Raw genomic sequence first — 23529 nt, 5'->3', positions numbered from 1 at the left:
AGCTATGAGATGCTATATCACAAATGAATTTCTAATTAAAAAAGAAACGTGGCTCAACTTTTTGAATGATTGTGAGATTGTGCCCAAAATAACTGCTTAGAAAGATGTATAGTAACAGCACATGTGCATAAAAACTGCCCATTTTATAACATTAGTCAGTATGCCTAGTATTAGTCTGTGGAATTTTAGGAACAGAACTGTAGGTGCTACATTGAGAGAAAGTAAGGGAACCTTTTTCAATCCGGTTCACTTCATATGAGTTGTAAGTGCAGTTCATGGCCAATAGTTATTTTGGCTGGGAGTTCTGAGACCTGTAATTCTGACATATCTGGAAGACATCTGGTTGTGAGTGGCTAATGAAAGATAATAGCTCTTATAAAAATGTCCTTAACTGTTATTTTTAAAGCTCTGAAAATGAAATAATAATCTTCAAAGCCTAGAAATGTGGTATGTTTATGCATATTTTACATTTATTGAAGAATAGTTTTTGTTTGTTTATATGTTACATTTATATAGCTGTTCATCTCACATAAAGCAACTCTGCTAATCAAAGCCCTTCCCAGTTTATGTTCCAGAGAGAAGAGGGAAGTGAAGAAAGACGGTTTTGGGGAGTGGCTGGAAGGACAGGGATGAGGGAGGGGTTTATTTATGTCAAAAAAACAGGGTTATGATTACAGACAGAATATAGATATTAAGTGGATCTGTTTATTACCTAAATAAAGTTAATTAATAAAAGTGCACATTTCTTTTTTTAAATGATAACAAAGTGACTGTACCATTCCCTCAGAAATTTACAGAATGAAAAGAGAAAAGCAAAAGAATTTTTGAACTAGAAAAAAGGTTGGTGATAGTGGCAGTTCAAATAAATCTCCTAAGATTAAAGAGATTTCACTTCAGTTTTGAAGAACAAAAAGATAATAAGGAAAGTCATCCTTAACAGAGGAGTATGCAACACTTCCCAATAGTACAATCCAATGTTTGTTTGTTGAAAAGTAAGGCACGCTTTATTCAAAGGGACTTATTCCCAAGAAAACATATTTCCTCTGTCCTTTCCAGGAATATTGCAACTGTAAGATTTTGAAAAATATTCTATTCTGGTAGGCAAGACATCTAATGCTTCTTTATAAATTGCTTGCTGAAGTATTTCCATTCCCTTTAACAACTATATCATGGCTTTTGGAGTGATGAGGTGAGAACACAAAATACTATCTGTGTGAATCTGTCTTCCCTGCTTTGTTTTGAAGTATGCCATATATGTGGTCACAGTATAATTTATGTCTACAGAAAAGGTGTAACTTTTTATTTCTTTAGCTCACACTGAAAGTGAACTGGAATCTTCAGAACCTAGCAAAACTCCTGTGGTTGAAATGCCCCTTGTCACATTGGATAACTATTTTGTTTATTACCATTGCAGGGTTACTGAATTGTACTACTGATATGTATGGTACAAACATGATATTTAAATGAATCAAATTTCTTGCATTAATGTATCTTTTGATTTATTGATTATGTGCCATCAAGTCATTTTCAATTTCTAGCGACCACATAGATAGATTTTTCTTCATGATGATCTACCCATAACCTGATCTTCTAGGTCTTCCAACAGTGCACTCATTGCCAGTGTAACTGAGTCCATCCACCTGGCTGCTGGTCATCCTCTTCTTCTCTTTTCTTCCACCTTTCCCAGAACAAAAGCCTTCTCCAGAGAGCTAGCTCTTCGCGTTATGTGTCTGAAGTAGAATAATTTGAGCCTGATCAATTGTACCTTGAGTGAGAACTCTGGGTTGATTTGTTGAATGATCCATTTGTTTGTTTTCTTGGGTGTCCACAGTACTCAAAAACTCAAAAATGACAATGCTCTTCCTGTCCTGCCAAGTCCAACTTTTGCTTTCATAGAGTGTCACAGGGAATACCATGGTTTACACAATTTTGATCTTTGTAGGTATAGACATATCACAACATTTGAATATCTTTTCCAAAGCCTTCATGGCTGCTTTATCAAATGCTAGTATGCAGCATATTTCTTGACAGCTTATCCTTTAGTGTTGATGGCTGATCCTAAAAGGCAGAAGCTATCCACCACTTTGATATCTTCATTGCCAATTCTAAGGCTGGTTGTTCTACCTGTTGTCATTAGTCTGGTCTTCTTTATATTTAACTTTAGTTCCTTTTTTTTCACTTTTCTCCTTATCTTTTATTACTAGACTTTGAGATCCTTTGCATTTTTGGTTATCAGGGTAGTGTTACCAGCATAGCACAGGTTATTGATGTTTCCTCCTCCAATTTTAAAACCACACTCATCTTCCAATCCAGCGTCCCTTAATTATTATTATATAATTAATAAGATAATGATCTTATTATCTTTAAGATTTAGATAATTAATAAGATAATAATTAATTAGATAATTAATAAAGATGAGTGTGGCTTAAGGCTTAATATATATTCAACATATAGGTTGAATAAATAAAGGGAGAGTATACAGCCTTGTCACATTCCTTTTCCAACCTGGAGCCAGTCTTTTTCACTATGATCTGTCCAGACTGTGGCTTCCTGACCTGAATATAACTTTGAGGACAATGAAATGTTCTGGGATTCCTATTTTTCTGAGTACATTCCATAGCTTGACATGATAGACACAATCAAAGGCCTTTCTATAATCAATGAACCACATACTGACTTCTTTTTGGTATTCTTTGGTTTTCTCAATTATCCAGCATGCATTAGCAATAATGTCTCATGTTCCTTGGCCTTTTCTAAAGCCAGCTTGAACATCTGGCATCTCTTTTTCCATGTAACTGATGTATCTGTCAAATTATAATTAAGCAAGTAGTGTCATTTCTCTGAAGGGGAATGTGTGAATGTTTATTTAAGGACTTCTATTCAACATGTTCACTGAAATATCTACATCTTGAAAATGTAAATGGAGCAGGGCTAATTATTTTATTAATACAAGTAAGTGCTGGAAGTCAAATATACACCTCAGCCTATCTATATCCCTATATTAGAGCTAATATTTTCTGTTTCCCTAGCTAATGAAGTGTGTGAATTCTTTCTGTTTTTATCCCATGTCTGTTGTCATCTGATTTGATTCAATAATTCAGATTTGGAAAATCAATCAGATTTATTTCAAACAATTGGTTAATTTAACTTGAATTTCTGAACCAGCTTTAAAAAAAACACCCTGTTTCTGCATATGTACATTTGATTCAATCTGGTTTTCAAATTAAATATCTGAATCAAAGCTTCATATAACCTTACTATGTTGCCTCAGGATGGTGAAGGTGTTATTGACATAAGGCTGGCATAGCTTAGCTTCGCAGGTTGGCTTCAGTATGAGAATAGGAAGGGATGCCATTTTTGCTTCAGGCAGCAAAATATCCTGTAGTGACTCTGAATTATTAATTGAATGAAATGTGAGCAGCTAGAAAAACTCAAATCTGTTCTTACTGGCCACAGACGAAAACTTTAAGTAATCAGTTGAATCCTTGTTTCTTACCAGATTAGGATTTGTTGGTTAGGATAATGAATTGGTTCTTTTGTCTTGTTCCTGTCAGAGTCACACCTTGGGCCAGTCCTTGAGTGGTCCCAGAAGAAAGACAACTGGACTCTGCTTTAGTTAAAGCTACAGACTATATCATATACAGCACTTAATAACACACACAACAACAACACCTAACACCCAGCAATAACCAACAGCTCGCAGGCTGCTTATATCCCCCACATTGTGCTGAGTCAGTATCCATCAGGTGTGAGCACTTGGCTCAAAAGCCCCGGCTACATGGTTTGCCTCCTGTTATTCACATAGTAAAATTCCTACTGAGTATACCTCAACAGGTACTTTTGCAACTTGTAGCTCAAGCAATTTGTCTAACTTATGGCTTTTTCAAAAAAATCTTCTGTTTGACAAAATTCAACTTCTAGGTCTCATTTACTTCCATTAAATCTGGTTGATTATAAATCACTTTTATCTTTTGTTTCAATTTATCCTTCTGTTTTTACATAGTTTCTGTCTATCTGATGCCTGAAAAATAAACACTCCTCTCATAGATGCTTTGCTAGTGTTCCATACTGCAGAACACTGATAAGAAACATCAGAAGTTAATTTGATAAGTTTTTTAATTCCCGCTCATGCTTCAATTTGATATCCTCTTATATTCCTAAAAGTTTGTTAATACTCCACTTCTTCAGCTTGTAGGTTTCTTTGTTCCCTTAATCTTATTTTTGCACTTCTTGGTTCAATTTATCCTCAGTATAATCACCACAATTAATCAACAAAATACAAAGTAATTGAAAAACTGGTATCTCCAAGTAAATTATTTGGAAGAGAGATTTCCCATTATTGGGGGAGGATCTTTTGGCAGAGTGGCCACTATAGCAGAGCTTGGTCCATTTTATTTTTACCTTGCCATTACAATCCATAGCATGGGCAAACAGTAGGGCTGATCTTTAAGAGGTACAAAACAACAGATTGCAGTGTAAAGACTATAAATAATAATGCAGCATATAAATTATATAAAACATTTGGCTCCTAGATAATCTATGCTTTCTTGGTCCTAAGGAGATGCTCAGAAATAATATGGAGCGTTGTGCATAAAACATTCTTGATTCAATCAAAGGAAAATGTATTATAAAAATTGTAGGAAAGATAAATCTATTTTATATTCACAGGATTAAGTGTTAGTAGAAATTGAGAGAAAAGAACCCTAACAATTAGCATGTGTTTGAAGAAAATGACATTTAAGCACAGAGATCCATGATTATCATATTTTCAATCAGTGTAGTAGAACTGAAAAAATGATACCCAGAAAGGATAGTTCTCATCCTTTCCTGTTAGAATTGGTGTATTCTGATGGATATTTGGGATGTAACAGATTTGCATTAGTAAATGGACTCATTAGTAGTTTGTGGGTAAATTGGGGCTTTTTAAGGGGACAAGTATCATTTAGTTCTTCCCTCTCTACACCCAACTTTTAGCAATGTAAAGGTGGTTCATGATAACTTTTTTAAAATATAATTTTTTATTAAGAATTTTTATTACAATAGTAAAAACTAATACAGACTAAACTTAAAGAAACTTAAAGAAAGAGAAGAAAATTTTTTTAAAAGTGCAGGAAAAAAGAAAAAGAGAGAAGAAAGAGAAAAGTAAGGGTTAGGTTTAGGGTTAGGTTTATTAAGAGTAAAGTAAGAATATAATAAAGAAAGAGAAAAGAAATATATAAAGAAGTGGCCTCTAACCTTAATCACAACAAGTATAAAAATTTTAGTAACTGTTCATCCCCTGTAAGGTTACAAACAGATATCTGTTCAACCCATATTCCATCCCTTATCTATAAGCAAATCCATAAAACATCAACCTTTTAATCCTGGTGTCAGCAAAAAGTCCATAAAGGGTTGCCAGAACTTTGCAAAAAAAAAAAAAAGTCTTATTTTAACCCTGATCAAGTAAGCCAACTTTATATTCCTTCCTTTTACTTTTAACAGTCACAATCTTTAATTCAATCAAATATTGTCATAGGATTTGATTTCTCTTCAATTCTTTACTCCATGACACAGATTTCTTCAAGGCTTTAACAAGCCTCTTTTGTAGATCCAATAAGAAAACATTTTCAAAATCATTTTCTTGGTTTATCATTTTTATTTCCCTTTTAATTTTTAAAACTCCAGCCAGTTTCTTTTGTATATCCAGTATGTCCAGTATCCAATATGTCCTTTTCCAAATCATTCTCTTGCCCTGTAATTTGCAGTTCCACTTTCAGTACTTTCTCTGTCTTGTCAGATAAAACTTGTTCCACATCTGTCATTCCTTCATTAACATATTTTGGACATAGTCTATCCATATAAACAGACATCATTACTGACAGTGTTGATACTATAGTTACTGATTTCTGGCTTCATTCTTCAAAGATCTCCTTTAATGTTTCTGATGTTATAAAGTGTTTTTGTCATTTTGTAAGTCTGAGTATTAACTGATATTAAGAAAAGGCATGTATTTTTTTTCCTTCTGCTTAGAATCTTTAGTCTCCGTTGTCCAGTTTCTGAAATCATAAAGTAATTTATCTTTGTTATGACTTACAATAGCCAGGATACCCAAAATAAGACTGTTTCCCACGTGAAGCAATTTATTTTTTATAGTTATTTGCAAAATCTTGTAGTAAAAGTCAATATTCCGAATTGATCTGGACCCTTAATCTGTTTATAACTTTCTTACATCAAAATCTTATTTAACTTTTTGCTGTTTATTTCAAATTCTTTAAGTTCTTAAGGTTATAAATTAATTTTTCTTTTGTTCAGAATTGAAGATAAACTTACCTGATGACTTTTCGAACTTGTCGTTCCAAAGTCTCTGCTTTAAGATGGTTAATAGGCTATTGCTTTAAGATGGTTAAATAGGCAATTTCTAAAGTGATCAGAAAGTGAGGCTTACTAACTTAGTATCCTTTAAAAGGCTCTGCTGCAGTTGCAAGCAAGATGGCTGATCCCTTTGTTTCCCAATGCTTAATCCTGCAGAAAACCACTGTCCTGTGGTCTCTTCACAAAGAGCAGCCACGTATGGGCAATCTCCCATCCTCTCCTTATCCGGAGAGGTTCCGAGAAACTGGTCTACTCACTGGTTCCTCATCTTTGTCACGGTTGTTGGCTCTTGCGGAGATGTCCTCAGTTCACCATACTTTCCCAGAAGTCATGGTTCATGATAACTTTTTAAAAAACATTAGCTAAGAGTACCTCCATAAAGATTAACCTTCATAAACCTTGGAACTTGAATCTTTTGCCTTTGCAATATTTGTACAATACACATACTTCATTTATAACACTCAGAGAGAACTCCTTGGTTTTCCTGAGCCACTCTTTGCTATTAAACTAAAAATGTACAATGTTGTGGCTTTGAAAATGCCATTGAAAAACCATTAACAGAGTTCATCCCTGTTTTCCATTTATGGTAATTTCTATTCATCACAATCAATACCACTGTGGTTATAAAAAGGAATGGTCTTGTTTTCTTAAAGGAATGCCACAGTCCAACAGTCATTAAACATGCTTAATCTCACTGAAATATCTTCATCAAGATTAATCACTCTGTTGGATTGCAGCCAATATGCTTTTTCAATTGCATTTTAACAAAACAAAATGTTGCAATTCTCAAAATGTAAGCTTTTTGAAGCTGGTGAGCAACAGAGTCCTTTAAGTCCAATCACATATTTGTCTTTACCTAGCTACCTTCTTGCAGTGGCATTGGCCATACGTGTCCTTGCCTAACCATGATAATGTCATACATATGCTACAATGTCATAATGCAACTTCCATCTTTTCATATTTGTGTCAATCACACACAAATATTTTATTTATTTATTTATTATTAAATTTGTATGCCGCCCATTTCCCCCAATGGGTGATTCTGGGTGGCTCACAATTAAAAATCAAAAACCTATAAACAATTAAAATATCCCATAAACAATTAAATACTCAATCCATTAAAATCCACTAAAAACAAACCCTATACATAAATACTAAAGACAGTCAAGATGACGGGGGGGGGGTAAAATCAATTACCCCACAAGCCACTTCCACTGATGCGAGCCCCCATCTGGCCCCCAGGTCTTCTGGCATAGCCAGGATTCCACACCTTTCCTAAAGGCCATGAGAGTGGGGGCACACCACACCTTGGGAGGAAGATTGTTCCATAGAGTGGGGGCCACAGCAGAAAAGGCCCTCTGCCTAGATCCTAGATAAATATGTAACAAAGGGGTTTTTTTTGTCATGATATCACAGTGCATATTGTCTCCCTTGCCCTCTGTACAATGGCGATAGCACTGGCTTTCTTGCTTGTGCTTGATTTAATGAACTGTTTCCTGCCATCTGATTTACTGAAAGTATTTATGCCGATCATTATCTAAGTATAGAGAGTATACAATTATGTCCATTGTATCATATCACTAAATCTTAAGTATTTATTTTTCAGGATTTTTGAAATCATATAGTGGCTTTTCTTGTTTTATTTTTGTTTTTTAATATTTAGATCTGCACAAGTTTCCAGGACTTAAACAAGACCATCTCCTATGCCTCAAATGCCCTCCTATGCCTCAAATACCACATCATTGGGCAATGTCGATTTCTTATTAATATTGCTTTAATTCCATTTTTGCTTTAAAATTCTTTAAAAGGATTAGCATTCAGATTATTATAGTCCAAAAACTCGATCTTGATAATATTTAGGTTTTTTAGTGTTAATGATATGTCTGGTTTTTATATCACAATTTCTTCAATTAAAGTTAAATTATGTCCTGGAAGGCTCACTGTAGAACAGATATAAATTTGCAATATGAATTCGGTGCCAATGTTTTTTTTTTTAATGACAATTTCTTTTACTTTAGCTTCAAGCAAAATGCAGCCAGTTCCTTCAGAACCCCAAACACCTGTTCCAAAGACTGTACAGACAAAGCCAGGTAACTATTTTCCTCCAATGTTGCATTTCAATAATGAAGTTTAGAAATAAATCTGTTCTGTGTTCAAAGAATATTTGGCTAAAGGCTCTTCCATATGATGACTCTATTTCTGGCTCAGCTGCAGTGTAGCTGAAATCACAGTAAAACCCCCTCATTCTCAGTGTTCAAGCTTGGCAAGTTTGAAGGCTGTTGTGGATCATTTTCAAATTGCCTTTGAAGGATTGGGAAGTAGAAGCAATGAACATTTGAAAATGCCCCAACTCATCTGATTAAATATCCAGGTAGGGAAATGAAATATATTCCGACATATACAGTAATAGAGCTATCCATATTTGATTCCAAGACAGTATTTCAAAGTATATGGATGCACAAACATACCCTTTCTTTGCAACTGGGTTTCTAATTGTGTTTTGTTCATCAAGCTATAATGGCATGGTTCACACACATTACACTAAACCATGATGGGAGAGTTCATGCATCATGCTGAGTCAAAATCAAGATTCACATTGTGGTTTATTATTTTGCATGAGACACAAAATCTTTATTTAGGTTTTAGCAGCAAGAAATGTTAGGAACTTATTTAAGAAAAGAAAAGAGATAATAGGTCTTGTTGGACAAGGTATTTATACCTGAATGTATCAGAAAGGACTAAGACATTGTGTGTGTTTATGTAAAAGAAAGTGTGCTCTATTTTGTTAAATGTATTTTAATGATCTATTGGTTTTATTAGAAATGGGCCTTTTCAAAAAGGATCAGGACTGTGATGTTAGTTTTGAATGCCATGAATATTAAACTAATAATTAAACTAATAATATTTAATAATAAACTAATATTAAACTAATAATTAAACTAGCACAAACAGCAACTTCAGAAAGGTCAATTTTCATTAGAGCATTCATAGAGGATGTATTAAACTTAGATAATATATATTTCAGACACTTTCAGATGAACAATATTGTCAAAAATGATTTTTTTATTTGACAAGAATCTCTTGACATTTAACCTTATGGTTACTTTTTATTGGATAAAAATATAAAAAATTGTCATCATATATTTCAGGGTTTTTTTTCTCTCAATTTTCCTTAATTCCTTTTGATCCATGAATGACAATATTACAAAGCAAGCCCGTCAGATTTTATTGCTTAGCCTGATACTTATTTCAAGTAAATTTTCTTGGGCTACTTCAATAAATATTTCCAAGCAATATCTATGAGTGTTTTAGTTGTATCAAATAAAAATATTTGTTTTTTCTGTAAGAAACAATCTGGGGACCAATTTATTATGAGTTTAAACTTTCTGTAAAAGACCCCTTTGTTAAAATGGGTATTATATTTTATCAGCACACAAATAGTTCTGAACTAGAATCTGAATCTATCTGTAAATGGGATGAATGCAATTTCTTCAGCCAAGAAAGATGATTCATGCAACTTTTTCCTAAAAAAAACTCTTAGGTTATGATCTTTCTGTTTTCAAGAAATCATTTTTCCAAGTCATCCATGTTTGCAAACAGACTTTAAATTCAATTAGCAACATAAATCAAGTACATTTTGTGCATACAGCAGGAAATTAATTCTTATTTCATGTAACTTTTTTTAAAGATTCCCCTATTTTTCACACTTTTTCCTCTAAATAAAATATAATATTATAGAGCGTGTATTATTATCATTATTTTTATTATTGTGGTTGGTCACACAGTTAGCCAGATGTTTAGACTGGATTTGGCATTTTTATCCACCTATCGAGTCCTTCTCAAGGACTGGGATAGGCAGATGTTGTGGTTTGATGGTGTTAAAGGTATCGTCGCAGGATGTAAGCTGCCCCAAGTAAAGCTGCCTTTTGTAATTAACTGACAGGGTTTTGTCAATGCCAATGGTGTTCAAGTGGTGCTCCAAATGTTTTGGAATTGCACGCAAGGCAGATATGACTATTGGTACTATCTTTGCTTTCTTTTGCCACAATCATTCTACTTCTATTTGCACGTCTGTATATTTTGTGATTTTCTTCAGTTCTTTCTCTCCTGTTCTGCTGTCTCTAGGTATTGCAATGTCCACTATCCAGACTTTTTTGTCTTTCTTGTCAACAATTGTTAAGTCTGGGGTGTTGTGTGGCAGGTTCTTGTTTGCCTGAATTCTAAAGTCCCAGAGCACTTTAGCTTCTTCATTTTCTGTTACTTTGTCTGTTTTGTGGTCCCACCAGTTCTTGCTTGCAGGCAAATGGTATTTCTTGCAGATATTCCAATGCACCATTGTTGCTACTTTGTCGTATTATTGTTTGTAGTCAGTCTGTCCAATTTTCTTGCAGCAGCTAACTAGGTGGTACATCGTTTCTTCAGCTTCTTTGCAGAGACAGCATTTGCTGTCTGTTGCTGTCTTCTTAATTCTGGCTTTATATGCATTTGTTCTTAAAGCTTGGTCTTGTGCAGCCAGAATTAGCCCCTCAATCACTTTCTTCAACTTTCCTGCTTTTTTTTTATTATCATTATTATCATTATTATCATTATCATCATTATCGTTGTCGTTGTCGTTGTCGTTGTCGTTGTTATTATTATTATTTTGCTTTCAAGTCCAACCACTTGAAACAAACATTATTTGTTTGAGTCCAACCACTCCAACAAACATTATTTGTTGGAAGGACATGCCCATGGCTACTTGTGAGCCAACAATGATATAGTTGTCTGACTCTGTCTTATGACTAGATATGACTATATGGTTTTCTATTACTGCATATTTTAGTAATGAGAACAACTTGTACATATTTTCATGAATGAAATTGATAATATTAAGTTTTATTCCTAATACTTCAACATGATAGAAGAAAAGATGAATTCCTTTTTTTATGTGGGAAGGAAGCACACAGAATATGTGTTTTATGTTATTATTAAAATAAAAGGTTATATTATTATTATATTTTTATTTCATTAAATAGCATTATTACATTCTGTCTAATAAAATAAGACAGAAAAACTTTCCACACTGGATTGTGACTACATTAAAATAACCAGTTTTGCAGTTAAACATTTAGAAACCTGAAACCAGTTCTTTAAAATTAGTGAAGCCCACACTGAAATGTTTATTTTAGCTTTATATTATAAAATTCAGGTCTGGGGTGAATTTTTCAAATCTCATAATCTCTTGTCAAAATGTGCTCTGAAGTTTCCCTTGCTTTCTTATGGAACACATCATGACATTTCCTATTCATTCATGTGCTCCAGTACACACAGGGAATACAGAATTGTGTGACTGTAATGCTTTGTATGGTTTAAAAACATAGGGAAAAAGTATTTCCGCTATTATGATTTGGTGGGGAAAAAATTACAACTTCCTCCCAACCCTGAACATTTCATTTCATTTCATTTCATTTACTTTTGATATTTTTCATTTGTTTTTCAGTATCCGTACTATTAAAAATTATTAATTTCACACAATTAGCCCAAGCTTGGTAATTTTAACTCAATGACAGGTACGTTGTACTATAAAGCAGGTGAAAGCTTTAAAAATAGATGAATAGATAATAAAAATGATGAAGCTTGATCAGATGTGGAAGACTCTTATAATCCATATGTATGTTGGCATTAAAGCAAAAGTTGTATAGATTACATAATAACAGCATAAAATCCAGAGAACAGTTGAAAACTCAAAGTATTTAACAAAAGGGTCAGCACAGTCACAAGATTAAGAAATAGTTCAAGAATTTTCATGGAATGTAATGCTGAGAAAGAATATAAAGAATATTAAGCTGCGGCAATCATTTTAGGTGTAACAGAGAAGTTGGAAGATGGAATAGGCAATGTTTTTGTGGTAATTTAGTCCATGTTACAGCTCTGAGTAATGCTTAGGGAATGTGATAGGAACATACTGGAAATGCATCAAGCAAGCTCTAAATTTTCTTTACATTCTGTACTGAAGTATGAACATTCTCACCAGGGTTAGTATCTGTTGGGGCGGGGAGGAGGTAGGTTTCCAGAAATTGTTGCTAGGGAAATTTTAAGCAAAGATAGGTGGCAAAAGGGTGTGTTTGTAAGGTAAAGTATAGATGGTAGATGAGAAAGTTGGCTGAAGGTAGTAGGTGAACTGTGTGCCTTATGGAAAGTTGGCACAGGAGGGAATAGAAGCATTTTGTTTAATCTGGCCATCTGGAGATTAAATTTCTTGTTATTTTATTATGCCACACTGCTGTTTAATAACTCTTCTTACCAGCTGCTGTTATAGTGATTTTACAAGGGAGCTGAATATATATTTTCTTTCCTTTGCCACCTACCAGAGGAATGGTATTTAAGTGTGTGCATGTGTGCTGTGTTTTAATAGACTTTGTTATTTTGTATCTGTGCCTGGAATTATTTGAAGCCAGAATCCTAGAGTGGGAAGAGACTATGGAGGTCTGCTAGTCTAACCTTCTGACCAATGTAGGAATCCTCAGACCATCCCAGACAAATGGCTGTTCAATCTTTTCTTGAAAATGTCCACTGATGGAACATCCACAACTTCAAGAGGCAGGCTTAATGGCTCATACTCAGAAAACTCCTCCTTATTTCAAGTTTGGATCTGTTAAGCTTCCACCAGTTGGTTCTTGTCTTACCCTTGGATGCTATGGAGAATAAGTCCACACCTTCTGCCCTGCGGCATCGCTTCATGTACTGGAAGACTGCTATTATGTCTCCTCTTAGCCTTTTTTTCTGCAGGCTGAACATATCAAGTTCCTTTAACCATTCTTTGTAGGATTTGGCCACCAAGCCCCTAACCATCTTTGTTTCTGTTCTCTGTATTCTTTCCAGTTCCTCAGTGCCCTCTTTGTATTGTGGCAATGAGAACTGGACATAGTATTCCAGCTGCTTTCTGATAAGTGCAGCATAGAGCACTACTATCACTTATGGTGATCCTGACACTAAACTTCTGTAGAAGAAGTCCAAAACTAAACTGTCTCCTTTGGCTGTTGTGGCACACTGAAGTTATAGGCAAACAATATTTTCAGGAACCTAAGTGAAACTGCACCAAGAAGGCACTGTAAAGTAAAATCTTTTCTTCAAATTATTTGAGATAAAATAAAAGTTAAATTGCATCTAATAATTTGGCTGCAGGAGTTAGGGGTGGGAGGCACAGTTTTGTGTTGGTTCATCTCCTTTCTCCAAGGCCAGTCTCAACTGGTGTTGATAGGAAGTGAGAAGTCCAGCCTGCAGCCCCTACTTGTGGGGTGCCTGAGGAACCATCTCATCCTGGTTACATCAGCCCATCCCACCTGGTCTGGCAGGAAGGGCACATTATGGACCCCATCGGCTAAAGTATTTCAATTAGCAAGGTCTAGGAACAGAACCTTTTGGCCACCTCCCCCACCCTATGGAATATCTTGCCCCCTGAGGTGAGATTGGCCCCCACTCTTCTGCCCTTCCAGGAGAGCGTTAAGACCTGGCTCTGCCAACTAGCTTGGGGATCCAATGGGGGTTTGCAGCACTGGGGGTGGTTGGTGACTTGAGGAAACTCTCTCTGTCTTTTAACTTTGTATATTTTTGTTTTTTATCACTTTTTTATTTATAAGCCGCCTAGAGTCACTTATACAGTTTATAAAATCGTCACTTTATGATTAATAAAATAAATAAATACATTTACCAAAGGTAATCCTAAATGAGAATTGACACATATGAGGTAAAAAGAAAAACTCTTTGAAAATCCTTCACAGATGTTACATAACATCTGTAAAATTAAAACACTGCAGAAAATATATCTGTATCTGTTGAGGATTAGCACTTACTTACTGTTCCGTTGTATGTCTGGGGTTTAATAGAAACCAGTGTACAGAAATACAGCAGTGAAGGCCCCTTAAACGCAGAATTTTGTTAAGAAATATAATCTATTATCAAGGTAGGAATTGCCTGCCATTTAAATTTTTACTTGTCTTTAGATAATAAACACTCCCCCTCCCCATTTTTCCATTAACTTCAAGCACTGAAACCTATTTATAGAGTGTTTTTCCCTCTGGTTCTAAACATTAGTTATGCATTCCATTAATACATTACTTCCCACATTGTCCTCAAATTGAACTTTGAGATACAAAGGACATTTTGTTATACTTAATTGTTTTCTTTGTATGATTTTATAACCCACGTTTTGTATCTGTTACTTCTACCTTAAGTGTTGATTGCAATAAGGCCACCACCTAAGCATAAAAACATCTATGTTAAATGGAAAACGCAGCTGGAAAGCATGTAAAAATATATACGTGGCTTTGGATTGTATTAATAATTAAGAATTTGACCATGTTACTGAAATTTGGTCAATATAGTTTAAGGTTTAGGGGGAAAAAATCAGATTAATAATAGAAAATAATAAGGGATTTAGGCACAATAAAAGCTTTTTGCAGTGACTTTCACTGAGTGAAACCAACTCAGTTGGTGTAGTTGCACCAACTACAATAAACAGAAGGCTGTAGAAAATAAAAAGCATTATTTTTTTCCCAAAAATGAAGAGTTACTTCAATAATTATACATTATTTTCCTTAATCGTTTAAAAAGCATTGATTTGAAATATTGGTATCCTGTCCTTTTCCAGGCAGAGGTAATTCCCTGAGGCTTAGAAGTGCCATACTGTACCCAGTACAGAGGATTAACGTAGCAAGCAGCATTTCCCTGCACCTTCAGAGATCATATAATTTTACCTCGCAATATAGGCTGGGTTAGAAGTCAAAGTAAAACCATAACTGATTCCCAAAGAAACTTCTTGAACAGCAGTTCCTGCTAGCAATCTGACTTTGAAAGTGAGTCTGTGATTCAGTATAAATCAAAAGTTTCACTAGCATCTCAAACACTTAGAACATATTCACTGGATTCCAGCCTATATTTACATGGTGGCTTAATAGTACACACCTCAATTTTAACATTAGAGATAATATGTAAAGTAAGCTGCCTACATATTGGATACTTGGGAGAAACTTGCTCATCTCTTTTCACCACTAAAAATGTGCTACTGAGTAATTCATTTAAGTTTAGTCATAGTAGCTAAACAGAGTTGGTTTTATTCTTTAGGTATGAGTACAGAGATTTGCTGTTCTACATCTGATGACTCCTATTTTTACTTTGTTTTTCTCTATTTTACAAGTAGATAAGGAACTAATAATAAAAAGCAATTTAGTATCACATTGCTTTGGTGAAAGACACATCTGTGGGTGGAATCCAAATAATTTCACTCTGCTGATGAGAAGGCCTTTGTTAACTGAATGGTACAATTTCTTGCCTCTTTCCTGAAACCTTTAAGTGGCAGTTAGGTTAGAAGGATTTGGTAAGCCAAAAACTCTCCCTAATCTTTTTCAACTGACCAAACTGTTCTGTTTCAGAAGATCTCCAGAATATGCATTTTAAACACTAATATTATCAAATAGATAGTAATTTATCAGTTTTAAAAGTTGGGAGAATAAGAAAATTCCCAAATATCCCTTTCTATAAATGAGGGAGGTTACTCTTATTTTTCAAAAGGAAGTTGTCCTTTTTGGATCTTCAAAAATATTGTCACTGAGTTTTTGTAACTCATACATGTATTTCAGTTTGATTTATTAATTGATGGATAACTGAAAACCCATTTAATCAAAAATTTAAACATTTTTAGGAATCTTATTTATTTGCATTCAGGAAAAAATATTGCCAAAAAATTTTAAACACTTATAATTGTGTTACTATCAATTTTTTTTTTTTTTAGTTTTCAGCAAAAGACAGCATGTTTTTTCAAGCCCCCAAATGTCAGATGAGATTTGCCATATCAGATTCCATACCAGGTATACCACTATCATCCATTGAACTATAGTTTCAAATTTGTTTCATTGAAACGGTGGAATTATTCTTCAGTTAGGAGCTTAAGGCTTATCTCTTTCATTTAGTTTTAATTTTAAGGTAAGACCTTCTGAAGATTGAATCTATTTGAAACAAAGTGATTAAATCTCCAATCAAAACATAGCTATCCCAATTTATTCCACCCATACCCTTTGTTATATATCAAAAGATACTGATTGATTAGACTAAAAACTATCTCACATAAATAAACATCTTTCTCTCCTTAATATCTATTTTAGGCTGATATTTCTCTGAGCAAATGTTCATTGTAAGGCAAAATACAGTTATTGTCTTACACTTAAATCCATGGGATTCCGAAGTACAATTGTTCTCAATACTAGCCACATTTGCAGTACAATTTATTTTTTATTACAATCTTGTAATTCTGTGCCACTTTATTTGAAAGACATAACTTTATATCATGTAGAATAGGCTGCCACATGAAGTGGTGAGTCCTCCTTTACCAGAGATCTTCAAAGGAAATTGGATGACCTCCTGTCAGAGATCCTGTAGTAGATTCTGCACTAAGCTTGGAGTAAATGACCTTTAAAATTTCTTCCAACCCTATGACTGAATAGAATGGTTAGAAATCTCTAAAATCCAATGTGTGGTACTGATTCTGATAAAAGCTGTTACACCTCATGCAGAAAGGCACTAAGTAGACCAGTATTTGTTCAAATTCAACTACATTTTCATAAACAAAATTCTTACTAGTGTGAAATTTAAACTGAATGCTTCATTGATAACAACTAATAAACTGGTGAATTAAAAGCAATGAACACTAAACATGGAAATGCTTCATCTTCAATTACCGAAAATAATTTTCCACAGGCAAAACCTTTTTTTAAGATTGCTTTTTTCTCACTGTCTCCTATACATTCAATTTTTTTTTTCTAGCAGTAACAAATGAACCCACTTTGGAAGTTCTCCCATCCAAAACATCTAAAACTCTTGACTGGCCAAGGGCAACACTGGGTAAAGTTATTTTTCACTGGAAATGGTTATTCTGAATTTTCTATTTCATTAGAAACATTTTCATTCCATGTGAATTAATTTCTTCCAGAATACAATAGCCATTCTCTCAGTACTAATCTTTCTCTATTTCTGTCTTTTTCAAAGCCTCTAAAGAGGCATTGAAAATTATGGTTCATAATTGTATTTTAAATTTTAGGTATGTATGGATTTCTTTTTTTATTATCCATCATTTTTATCTAGAACGGTCTTTGTGAGTAGTTACCACTTGTATTGGAAACATTAACATCTTAAATTCTATACTGTATAACTTGCATTACTTCTCCATCATTTTAATCAGCTTGCTGGTCCATTTCATATTGAATTTCTTCATCATTGCAAGATCCTTGCATGTGCGGTTTTTTATATGAGATGTTTATAAATTAATCTTGAACAATTTTTAATATAAAATTGATGTTCTTTTCAGCCCCATCTGAAACACCATTTACTACATTGAAATGGAAGCCTTCTGCCACTGCAGAAGGATGGCATGAGAAAACTGGTAATTAAACATCTTTAAGCATACATTTATGTATACAGATACCATTTATTTATGAATCACCATAACATAAATTTACATTTTTGTTTCATTGAACTTGAATATGACCAGAAAGTCATCATATGTAACCTTTTCATAATTAATACACTCATTTCTAATAATTTTTATTTTCAGGATTTTGGGAACCACTTATTTTATATTGATTTAAACTTACACGTGAAAAGGAATTCCAAGCTATGTGGCATTTTTGCATCTTATACAACCACCTGGAGAAGGCATGCGGGTTTACCCCTCTTTCTCTTTGTGCTTATGTTGAAAAGGAAAAGCATAAATGTCAGTTTGGCACCTGAGAAATTATGCAAATATTTTTTATATGCTGACTCTTTGGTGAATTATAAAACTTCTGTCTTATGTATATATTGTAAGATTTGCCCCGTTCGACAGAGAAACTCTCGTGACACGTGTGGTTCACAAAGAAGGTTTACTCATGCGTAACGTAGTAGTCACAAGCAAAGCCAGGACTGGCTTGGTACAATTGCATCACTTGTTATATTCCCCCCTTCCCGCGCTTTTTCCCGCCTCGTGATCACGTTGCAGCTGTGGACTATTGGGCCCCCCAATGTCCCCCTTGATCGTTCATGATGGCAGGGTTGGTCAGAGTCCATTGTCCTTGATTGCCAGTCCCCCTCCGGCTGGGTTGGTCCCTCCCTGCTACGTGCAGACCCGCGGGTTCTGTGCTGCGTTGCGATCTTGTTTCGCTGCCCTGCGGCCCCGTTCCTTGCATGCTCGCGCCGTTATCAGTTCATAGTTAAAAGCTTCCGCTGTGGTTTTCCTGTTTAGCTGGCCGCAGGTGGCTCGTTAATTAGCGGCGCTTTCGGTTCCTCTTTTCCCCGCTAGCTACCGCCGGTGGATTCCGCGTGGTCTGGTTGCGAGCTTCCCTGCAGCCCCGTGCTTCCCTGAAGCCTCGTGCTGACCGAACCTGACATATATATACATACGAAACTAGAGATATCATATTATATGTATGTGCAGATATAGTTATATTTTTCTGCACATGATGCTTTTAGTTTCATTTCAGATATTAAAAGTAAATATATAAATAGAATAAATAAGAAATATTTCATTTCTTGGAATGATATCATGCAATGAAATATAACTTTTTCTGTGCAGTGTTTGAATTATTTTATTTTTTCCAAGTCTCTAGTCTACCATCTGTGAAGCAAAACATACCTAAAACATCTAGGATTATTGAAAAATTAAAAGTACCTCCAGGTAACAAAAATCTATTGACAGGTTGTATAGTTTACAGAAGTTCCAACTATATTTTTCAATAGAAGAGAATTTATGTAGCTCAGGATTGAACTGTGGAGTCCTTGGTGCTCTCTGAGCTTGCTTGCTTGCAGACATTTCATTACCCAACTAGGTAATATCATCAGTGTTAGTTTGTTCCCTGTTTATATACAGTAGCTTGCCCTGCCGGTGGGGCGGCCGGGGGTTCTCTTTGGTAGTTCCTTGAATAGGATATTACTTTCTGCTTGACTGTTTTTCTGATGTTAATCCTTGCTTACCTGGGTGTTGACTGCTGGAAAGGATGTGCTCTGGTCTTTTTGTTTCCTTCTTAGCTTTTTTATTGTCTCTTTTGAATGGTGTGTAAATGTGGTTTATCACTATTGATGGCTGACGTGTCTGAATGCCTAGCTTCCAGGAATTCCCTAGCATTTTTGGATTTAGCTTGGTCTAGGATGCTTACAGTTTCCCAGATGAAGCTATGGTTAAGTTATGGCTGTCCATGTATTGTGAGATTAAGGAGTTTTCAACTATATTTTTCCTGTGAAATCTGTAACAAACCCCTCCTTTTTCACAATGGCAAATAATAAAACAATTATGTTTTCAGAAAGAGTAGGCTCCTATCACATCAGTAAAAAGGCCTTGTGAAAAAGGCCTCAGAAGCTATTTTGTGGTAGGAAAAAAGATGGAGAAAATGAAAAGAAAAAGGGCTACAAATAGAAAACCATTAGAGGATCTTCCTAAAAATTCCATGAATGGAACAAGGTGATTGCACAATAAAAACCTGGATGCCCACAAAATGAACATTCAAATGTATTAATCAGCTTTCAGATATAGCATTAATTATTTGAAAATGTATTTGTTATAAAGTGAATGTATCCATTGATCTGAATTATGAAAAGTGAAAAGATCTGCCCTTTCATCACTTCATAATGAATATTTGTAGGAAAACAAGTAAAATACATTAGTGCTGATTTAACATATCAGTCAAAATACAGTTCTATCTCCTGATTTTAGAAAAAGTATTTCAACTTTTTAAAAGGCCATAGCAAAAGGAATAAAAGTATTTCCTGTAAAATGTGTTCTTTATCTACATGAAAAGTCAGAATATTTCTTTTAATTAGATTTAAATCACATGAAATTTCTCTTCTCATTGCTATCTAGACACTGAAATACTTTATAGACATTCATTGTAACACTGATGTTCACCATTGAACACATTCAGATAAAGAGCTTAGATGGCATGCCATGGAGTTGTGTAGTGAGCCTTTATTTCTACTTCATGAATGAAGAGAGAATGTTTTAAGTTTCTGTGCATGGTTTGGAGCAAACTGCAGTTTTACATAGTATCCAGATTTAAGAAATGAGAAAATAATTTGGTTGCTTAAAAGTAGCACATTAATAACACAGGAAGAACTATGCTGGATCAGACGAAAGGTCTATCTCATCCAGCAGACAGTGTTGCAGATGGTGAATGGATGCATGGTGAGCAAATGCATCTGGGAAATTGACAAGCAGATCATGAGGGCAACATCCTTCTTCTGTTATTGCTCCCAATGCAAACAAAGGACATGTTTTATTACACTGAAATATCAAGACCAGTAGACATTTATAGACTTCTCTTCCATGCATTTATTCTAGACATTTATCTACTTCTAGAATAATTTTTACTGATCACCATCACTTTGACAGAAAATTTCATAAATTTAAGCATTTCTTTCCATCTCTCAGTATGGTGGGTGACACATTGTAAGAGAAGCATAAACTCTTTCCTCTATCAAGCGTGCAATTGAAAAAAGGATATTATATACCATTTCCCCACCTTCTTTTTTAAATTAAAAAGGCCCAATACTATAGTCTTTTCTTGCAAGGGAGCTGCCCAATATCTTTTCCAGTATCTTTTCAAGGCACATTGATCAGTATTATAACACTCACCATAGGGCATCGTTATTTTGGCAATTTTATTTTCAATCCTTTTTATTGAAAGGGGACTCCTACCAGATCTTGGGCTCTGAGGCCAATTCTAGGGAGAAGACTTTTCAAAGGTCTTACAGCTTATATCCTCCAGTTATCACAAGTGTCACAGTAGTGCCTGTCCATATTCTCAGACATAATGACCAAAGCATTTTAACCACTAGAAAACATATATCTCAATCTCTTGTCGCTTCTGGTGGTTGTTATATCTAGCTTGCATGTGGAGTAATTTTGTACTGTTAGAAAAAGACCTTCCTTTTTGTAATTCCACATGGTGAAGATAGTTAAGTCTCATCTTTCTCCTGAAGGTGATTTGGGGTTTTGGGATTTTTCCCTTCATCTTTAAACTCTTTGTAGCATCTGTTTTATGAGTATCTGACATTTTATGTGAACCATACAGAGTCATGTAGCCTTGTAGCCTTGTCTTTTCCAAGTGATTTGCAACATGGAAAACAGGCAACGTTGCTTTGGCTCTCAGCTAGCTCAACAACAGCAGTTCTGTGCCTGGAGCTCTGGCTCATACTGCAGTCCTAGGACTATACAAATCTTAAGCTGGTCAATTCATACTACATTTTTGAAATATTAAAAGTAGACATCCAGATTAAAACAGTTGCCTTTTTGGAAAGCAGAATTATCTTCATTAATGGCATAATCTATTATCTGTCTCTCCTCCATATATTTAGTTCATTGTTGTCTTTCAAGGGATTAACCTAGGCCAGTGCAATAAATGGTTCTCTCTAGGAACTGAGACTGCTCTTATGGAAAGTGAAGGTCTCAGCTTCAAAAGATAAGTTGCTTTTATAGTAGATGCTAAGTAGTCATTGCAACAACAAAGATTAGCTTCTAGTAAAAATATTAGAATAATATTTTATGTAAAAGTATCTAATTCCCAAATGATGTATTGCTATTTCATTTTTTTTTATTATTAGCAGAAAAAGAATCACAGCAGAAAACCACTACATCTAGCATTTTTAAAACCTCAGAATTGCCAAGAACCACAATGGGTAAAGAATAATTACATTTACATAAAATTACAGGAGAACAGTTTTAATAATTAAATACATTGCATATGCTTTCAATATTCTATAGGTGGTCGATTTTTATAACTGTGGTGGGTGCTCCCTTCGTCTGGCCACGGTATATCATCTGTTGTCTTCTTCTTGTTGGCTGGGCTGTTTCTTTGCCTGGTTTTTACATTAGCATTCAAGTGATGAGGCCTAAATGGAAACCATGCTGTGTATCAGATTTGATGTTGTCATATGTTTAATTTGAATTATAGTTATACTTGCTAAAATCCCTCCCTGTTTACCATTATTTGCATGTGTTACTTCTATTTGCTTCTCATTAATCAGATGTTTTAAACTGCCATGTTCTCTAGCCAGGAGCGTGATCCAGCTATTCTACTACTCTTTTTTCAGAATGATGTCAATACTTTTTATCTTTGGTTGAATTGGCTACCATTTAGCCAAACAAATTAGGCTATGAGAGAATGTTACAAACCAAATTTAGAGAGAGAATAGGGAAATGTTTTCTTGAATCTTAACAAGTATTGGGTGATGAGAGTATGCTAGCTGAGAGAAATAAAACAGGTAAGGTGGGGGTTTTTTTGTCCTTTTTTTCAGTTCCTTTTCTCTCATAGGAGCTATTCATAGTTCACTAATAAAATTGAAACTTCCATTGATTCAGCCCTAGCAATTCTACCCTTTCTATTTGAACTTTGGTAAAGGCAAAGTTTATAGAAACATCTTTTTATATATGTATTATCTGCTAGATTGGATATATATATAATAGACTCCACCCAAGACCTATGATTCTGGATGTGAACTGGCCTCAAGAATAAAAATGGATATCTGGTTGGTTCTTTAGCTCTTAGTAAGTGTTTGGAATTTAGGGGACAGAAAATAAATGCTTTCCCCTTTCCTTCATTACCATGAAGGAAGAAGGAAATCATGGTTTGCAGTCAGATCCATATGTTAAAACAGATTATTGGTACTGACAAAATTGACTGTGCTCCTTATTTTGGGGGGGTACATGCTAAGTAGAAAATGTGTAACAGCAAACTGGACCCTATTTTACTGTGTAAAAAAGTGTGGAATAGGCCATGCCCCTTTTAATAGAACCCCATCCAATTTGACATAACCCTTTACTACTTTTTAATAATAGCAGAATGATAAATTATTCATATTATAGCATTAAATTGGAAAGCAATGAAAATAAGGTTATTTGAGAAAATTATTGTTTCAATTGCTCTAATTATGTATACTCTGTGTATGTATACAAAGACAGTAATATATCTGAGAAAAAGATAATTATTTGAGGTAATTGTATGCTTGTGAAAGTAAATTATTAGATGGTTATAATTTAAAGCAAAAATGTATCAATTATTATTTAAAGAAATATTTTACTTGTACCAAACAAAGAGCTGCTATAAAACACAGCAACATATTAAAAGAAATAAATGAATCACTTTAAAAACCAAGAAGCACCACAAATAATTAAATACAACT

General features: G+C 34.5%; 1 protein-coding gene across 4 annotated transcripts in view; it reads left to right on the top strand.

The window, feature by feature from the left end:
• Positions 1-23529, top strand: part of ABI3BP (ABI family member 3 binding protein) — a 199234-nt gene that overhangs the window by 66864 nt on the left and 108841 nt on the right. For 3 of the 4 annotated variants that reach the window (XM_088140806.1, XM_088140805.1, XM_088140804.1), the window contains exon 12: positions 8370-8441. In XM_088140806.1, coding sequence (XP_087996932.1) covers positions 8370-8441 — 72 coding nt within the window. Of the gene's footprint in view, positions 1-8369; positions 8442-17148; positions 17227-17689; positions 17765-23529 lie in introns of all 4 variants that reach the window. The other variant, XM_088140803.1, reaches the window with a different exon arrangement.

This window comes from Python bivittatus, unplaced genomic scaffold, assembly GCF_059951505.1.
Source record: "Python bivittatus isolate LINGU-HERP-01145 unplaced genomic scaffold, Pbiv_v1 ctg000340_np1212, whole genome shotgun sequence".
Classification (NCBI taxonomy): domain Eukaryota; kingdom Metazoa; phylum Chordata; class Lepidosauria; order Squamata; family Pythonidae; genus Python; species Python bivittatus.
Note: the sequence above shows the minus strand (reverse complement) of the source record. Positions and strands in the feature narration are given on the sequence as shown.